The sequence below is a fragment of the Rutidosis leptorrhynchoides genome, chromosome 1 (genome assembly GCF_046630445.1).
Source record: "Rutidosis leptorrhynchoides isolate AG116_Rl617_1_P2 chromosome 1, CSIRO_AGI_Rlap_v1, whole genome shotgun sequence".
In the NCBI taxonomy this organism is placed as follows: Eukaryota; Viridiplantae; Streptophyta; class Magnoliopsida; order Asterales; family Asteraceae; genus Rutidosis; species Rutidosis leptorrhynchoides.
In genome coordinates, this window is record NC_092333.1 from 387,993,335 (window position 1) to 387,998,895 (window position 5,561).

General features: G+C 26.7%; 1 protein-coding gene across 1 annotated transcript; it reads right to left on the reverse strand.

Moving 5' to 3' along the window:
- Nucleotides 1-3,314: 3,314 nt before the first annotated feature.
- On the reverse strand, nt 3,315-4,670 carry LOC139900957 (uncharacterized). The gene has a single exon (XM_071883702.1). The coding sequence runs from the start codon at nt 4,668-4,670 to the stop codon at nt 3,315-3,317; it is 1,356 nt and encodes a 451-aa protein (XP_071739803.1).
- Nucleotides 4,671-5,561: the final 891 nt, after the last annotated feature.

Consider the following 5,561-nt stretch of genomic DNA (forward strand, 5'->3'; position numbering starts at 1 on the left):
ACAGTTAATAAAGCATTTGCATGTATTCTCAGCCCAAAAATGTAATGAGTAAAAAGGGAGCAAATGAACTCACAATACTGTATTTTGTAGTAAAAATACATATGACGACTTTGAACAACAGAACAATGCAGGGTTGGCCTCGAATTCACGAACCTAAAACATTTGTATAATTATTAATATTCATATTTGTAATTGAACACATATATATGTAAATATATAAAAGTATTAGTTATATCATTTTTATGTTGATAATATATATATGTTTTATATGTTCATTTTGTATGTATATATATATATATATATATATATATATATATATATATAATGATATTAAGTTTTGTTATATTTTTGTATGTATTTAATTTGTCTATCAAAACAGTAGTTCTAATATACTAAGTTAATATTAGTGGAAAATAAATAATGATAATAACAATGATTTTAATAATGGTACTTGTAACAATATAAATTTTATTGTTTTTGGTAGATATGATATTAATGATTTACTTATAATAATAATAATAATTACTTTATTAAAAATGATAATATTAATAAAGATATTATTAATAATGATACCTTTGTTTAATAATAATAATAATAATAATAATAATAATAATAATAATAATAATAATAATAATAATAATAATAATACTAATTGTTACAAAAGTGATACTAGTACTAATATTAATGAGAAAAATGATAACTTGTAATATATTCCATAATAATAATAATAATTCTTAATGATAGCAATAATAACACTTATACTAATAATAATAGGATTCTTATTAAAAATGATACTATTAATAATAATACTACTTAAGATTAATACTTATAATAATAATAATTTTAGTATTAATCCTAGTGTATTTAATAACAATTATAATTATTAATAATAATCATAACAAATAACAACAATAATAATACTAATAATCATAATGATTCTAATACTTCATGATAATAATAATAACAATAATACTAAGTGTAATAATATTGATAACAATCATCATAATAACAATTCTAATAATAATCTAATAACAATAATAATAATAATAATAATAATTAAGAATAAAATAAATAAAAATATACCCTTGAAGTTTGTTTGTAAAAAGAAATGTCCCATATGGGACTCGAACCCACGACCTTCTGTTATAACAAACACCCTCACGACCATCCTTCCATCTCTGTCTTTCTGAATTTATCCTTATTTAAAATGTATTTAACCCGATATAATTGTTCTTCATCTTTAACTTGAAATTCGATCAGACACCCATTTAATATAACAACAATCAATTCAATCGATTTTAAGATTCTCAAATTAAACAAAACGTCTGGGATTTCCTTTAACTTGAATTATATACCAGCAAACAACAACAAAAAATATACTTTAATTAAAACCGTCGTGTTCTTGAGTTCATGAACTCAATGTTTGATTTTGATTTTAAGACCATTTTTAAAGAAACTTTATATATGAAATAGATTTCAAAAGACTCCTATAAACTATATGAATTCTCAATTTAACAGGAAACAACTTACGGAATTCAAATTTCACGATGAACTCAATTGTTGACTTTTTAAAAATAAAATTTGACTCTTAAATTTGAATTCAATAAACGAAATTGGAATTTAGAAACTTACAGATAGTTTGAATGAAGGGTTCCTAACAACTTGGCATTAACACAATTTAAATTTTAACGCGAATTTGATCTATTGTAAAAACAAATATGAAACAGGGTAAGGCTGTGTTCTTGCTTCTTTCTGTTTGAAATTTAATCGATACACAGAGTGTTAATTGTTATGTGATAATGATAATTAGGACACATATTGACCTCTCTCAAAAACACGAGTTAATTGGCTATTTTATAGCAAAAATAGAAATCGACAGTTTTATTAATTGTACAGACAAATTAAAAAAATAAAAATATATATATATATATATGGTGATAACCATGGCTAACGGATTTTTGGATTTAATTGCTGTCTATATCCTGGTTCGTACAAGATAGAATATTGGAGAATCAATTACATACAGTCTCAATTGAGACTTTCAACAAAAAGGTGATCTTATATAATTTTATTTATTTTAAATATTAATATTAAGAATTTGTAAATGTAAATAAATTTATTACTAATAATAGTATTAGTTTCATTGGAACAATAAAAAAAATACTGATAATAGAAATTAATAATAATATTACTAATCAAATAATACTAATAATAATAATAATGATAATAATATCACTAATACTAATATTAATGATAATAAATAATGGCAATTAAAATAATAACTATAAAAAAGTGGTAATGATCATATTATTAACGATGATAATGAAAATTATGATTTTTATTGATAGTACTTAAAGATAATATTTATATCTTTATAATATATATACCATAATAATACAAATATTAATACTGATAATAATATTAATACTAGTAATGAGAGTAATACAAATAATGTTGCTACAATAAATTATGTTTATCAAATTTCATATTTTTATATTATGTATTATATTAATAATATTAATAATACAGGTAGCAGCAGTATTCATAAGAGATATATTATAGTTTGTAAATTTATTTAATATTTTAATTTTTACATATGTCATTTTTAATATATATATATATATATATATATATATATATATATATATATATAATATCCTGCACGTTTTATATTTATAACTTATATACAATATTAGTTATGTATGGAATTTATATATATATATATATATATATATATATATATATATATATAGTAACCTAGTTATTATTTTACATTTTAAATTCCAAAGATTACATTTTATTAATTCTAATTATTATATATATTTACATTTATATACATATATGTATTTAGTTAAAAAAAAAATAATGGTTCGTGAATCGTGAATCGTCGGAAACAGTCAAAGGGTAAAAATCACTTCAAAATATTTGAGATTCAATATTACAGACTTTGTTTATCGTTTCGAGATCATATAAAGATTAAGTTTAAATTTGGTCGGAAATTCCCGGGTCACTACACCTGCCCACCCGCAGACATAAGACATAATAAGGTCTTCAGTACAAAAAACAAACGACACCTAAGTTTTTCCTTTAACATATTCAAAACTTGAGAAGCAGGGTGTCCAAGTCTACTATGCTATAGAGAATGAGATACATAACACTTATTCACACAGTTTGAGTCATTACCTGACTCTGAATCAAAAATGTAAAGACCATTAACCATACTACCAATCCCTACAATCTTCTGTATCAACAAATCCTGAATGTAACCCTTTTCATCATTAAAACCAACAAACTGATTTTTATTTTTTGACAGCCTATGCACAGAAATTAAGATTCACACAGTATCCTGGAACAACCAACACATTGTTTAAAGTAATGTTATTAGTTAATTGTAGATCACCCACTTTAGTAATTTGGGCAACAGTACCATTTGGGTGTCCAACTATCATGCCAAGTTTTGACACAGCAAAAACATTTTTTAAGGATTTTAGGGATCCAGTCATGTGTTGAGATGCTCCAGAGTCAATGATCCACCCGGGATCATTATTAAGATCACATTCAGAAACATTACTTTTAAAGAAGTTTTTGAAATTTTCATTAAATTTATGACTAAAATAGAATAATGTACCTGCTGCATTAGCTTGCACATTTCCAGACCCAGACTTATCATTAATTAACTTAATCAACTTCATCATTTGCTCATTGCTTAATCCCATATTTTCAGACTTTAAATTTCCAGGTTTATTTTCAACAAAAGTACCATTGCTCATAGCAGATTTATTAAAGTTTTGACTATTTCCAGCCCTTTTAACCCAACCAGGTGGGAATCCTACAATCTCATAACACCTTTCAATGGTATGGTCAGTTTTATTGCACTTAGTGCATTTAAGATTAGGGTTAGGTCCTCTACCAAATCTTTTTGTGTTATCAAAAGATTTAGACACCAGAAAAGATGATTTTGGGGTTTTACTGACAGAACTGACTTTTGAAAAGTTTTTATGTGATTCTTCTCTTGAAACAATTGAAAAAGCAGTTTGAACATTAGGGAGAGGATCTTGCATTAAGATATTACTCCTAATGTTCACATAGTAATCATATAACCCCATTAAAAATTGCATTAGTTTGATCAAATCATTATACTTTTTAAACTCAGCATTAGCAGTGAAGGTGCAAGAAGGTAATTTGACCAAAGCATCAAACTGTTTCCATTTTGTGATAATAATCAGAAATAGGACTGCCATTTTGAGACACCGTGTTAACACTTTGATAAAGATTAAAGGTAATAGAACCATCAATTTTGTCATAGGTTTTTTTAATTCATCCCAAACAGTTTTAGCAAGTTGAGAAAAAACTTGTCCTGAAAACAAATCCTCAGATATTGAAGTAAGAATCCAAGAGAGCACAACAGAGTTACACCTATCCCATTGCATAGCAAGCACATTATCAGTTTCAGATTTTGCAACAGAACCATCAATGAAGCCAAGCTTATTTTTAGTTTGTAGGGCTAATAACATAGCTCTACTCCAGACATTATAATTTTCAGTACCCTTTAATTTTAAAGAAATGAGGGCAGTGGTACTGGTGTCACTTGGGTGCAAATAAAGAGGGTCTCCAAAATTAAGGTTACTCACTTGGGTGACCCAAGTTTCCCCCCCTTCAAGTTCAGACATAGCAGCAGATAAGCACACAGATAAACAGAATACCACCAAACAAGACAAATAAACACAAGAACAGATAAACCAAAGTCAAATGAAGGTAACAAAGATAAGAAATAAAAAATAAAGACAAATGTAGTATACCCCAAAGATCAACCAATGCTTGATCAGGTATTCATGAATCTCAAGGCATTCAGATCAAGAGTTGGGCAGAGGAGATCTCAAGTATATACAATAAAGTAATGAAAATTCAAAGAGAAAGAGAAGAGATACACTCACAGTGATTTAGTATAGCAATAAAGAAATTAACACAGCAGCAGAAGAATAACCAATTTGAACCAACGAGCCAGATGATGGCCAGCCCATTCATATCACCAATCGAAAAAACCCAAACAGAAACCCTAATTCCCAAATTAGAGCAAGAACATCGACGATTAGATTCAGAGATCGTTGCTACGCTCTGATACTATGAAGAAAATAGTAACACAAATTCCAGATTTGATTGATTCAACCAAAATATCAAAAATACAGTCAATCTTCAATCACGAAACCAGAACCAAAAACACATACACACTTGAATATTACAGAACTTGATAATGAGGTACAAGATTAAGTAACAGGAAACATAAATGAACACAAAAGATCAAGATGAACAAGATGATGATTAATCTCTGGAACAATCGGCCAAAGTATAAGAAAGGACTCAAACCCTAAAACAGATGAGTGTATGATGACTGTAACACCAAAAGGGCACATATATATAGCCTAAAGAAAGTAGGGTTGACACATCTGGTCCTCCAATTATTTCCATCAGCAACACCAAACTTTTTATTATTCAACTTTGGCCACTGCACAAAAACTTAGACTAACATTAGACACCAAGGAACTTACAAGGGTAAGATTGTC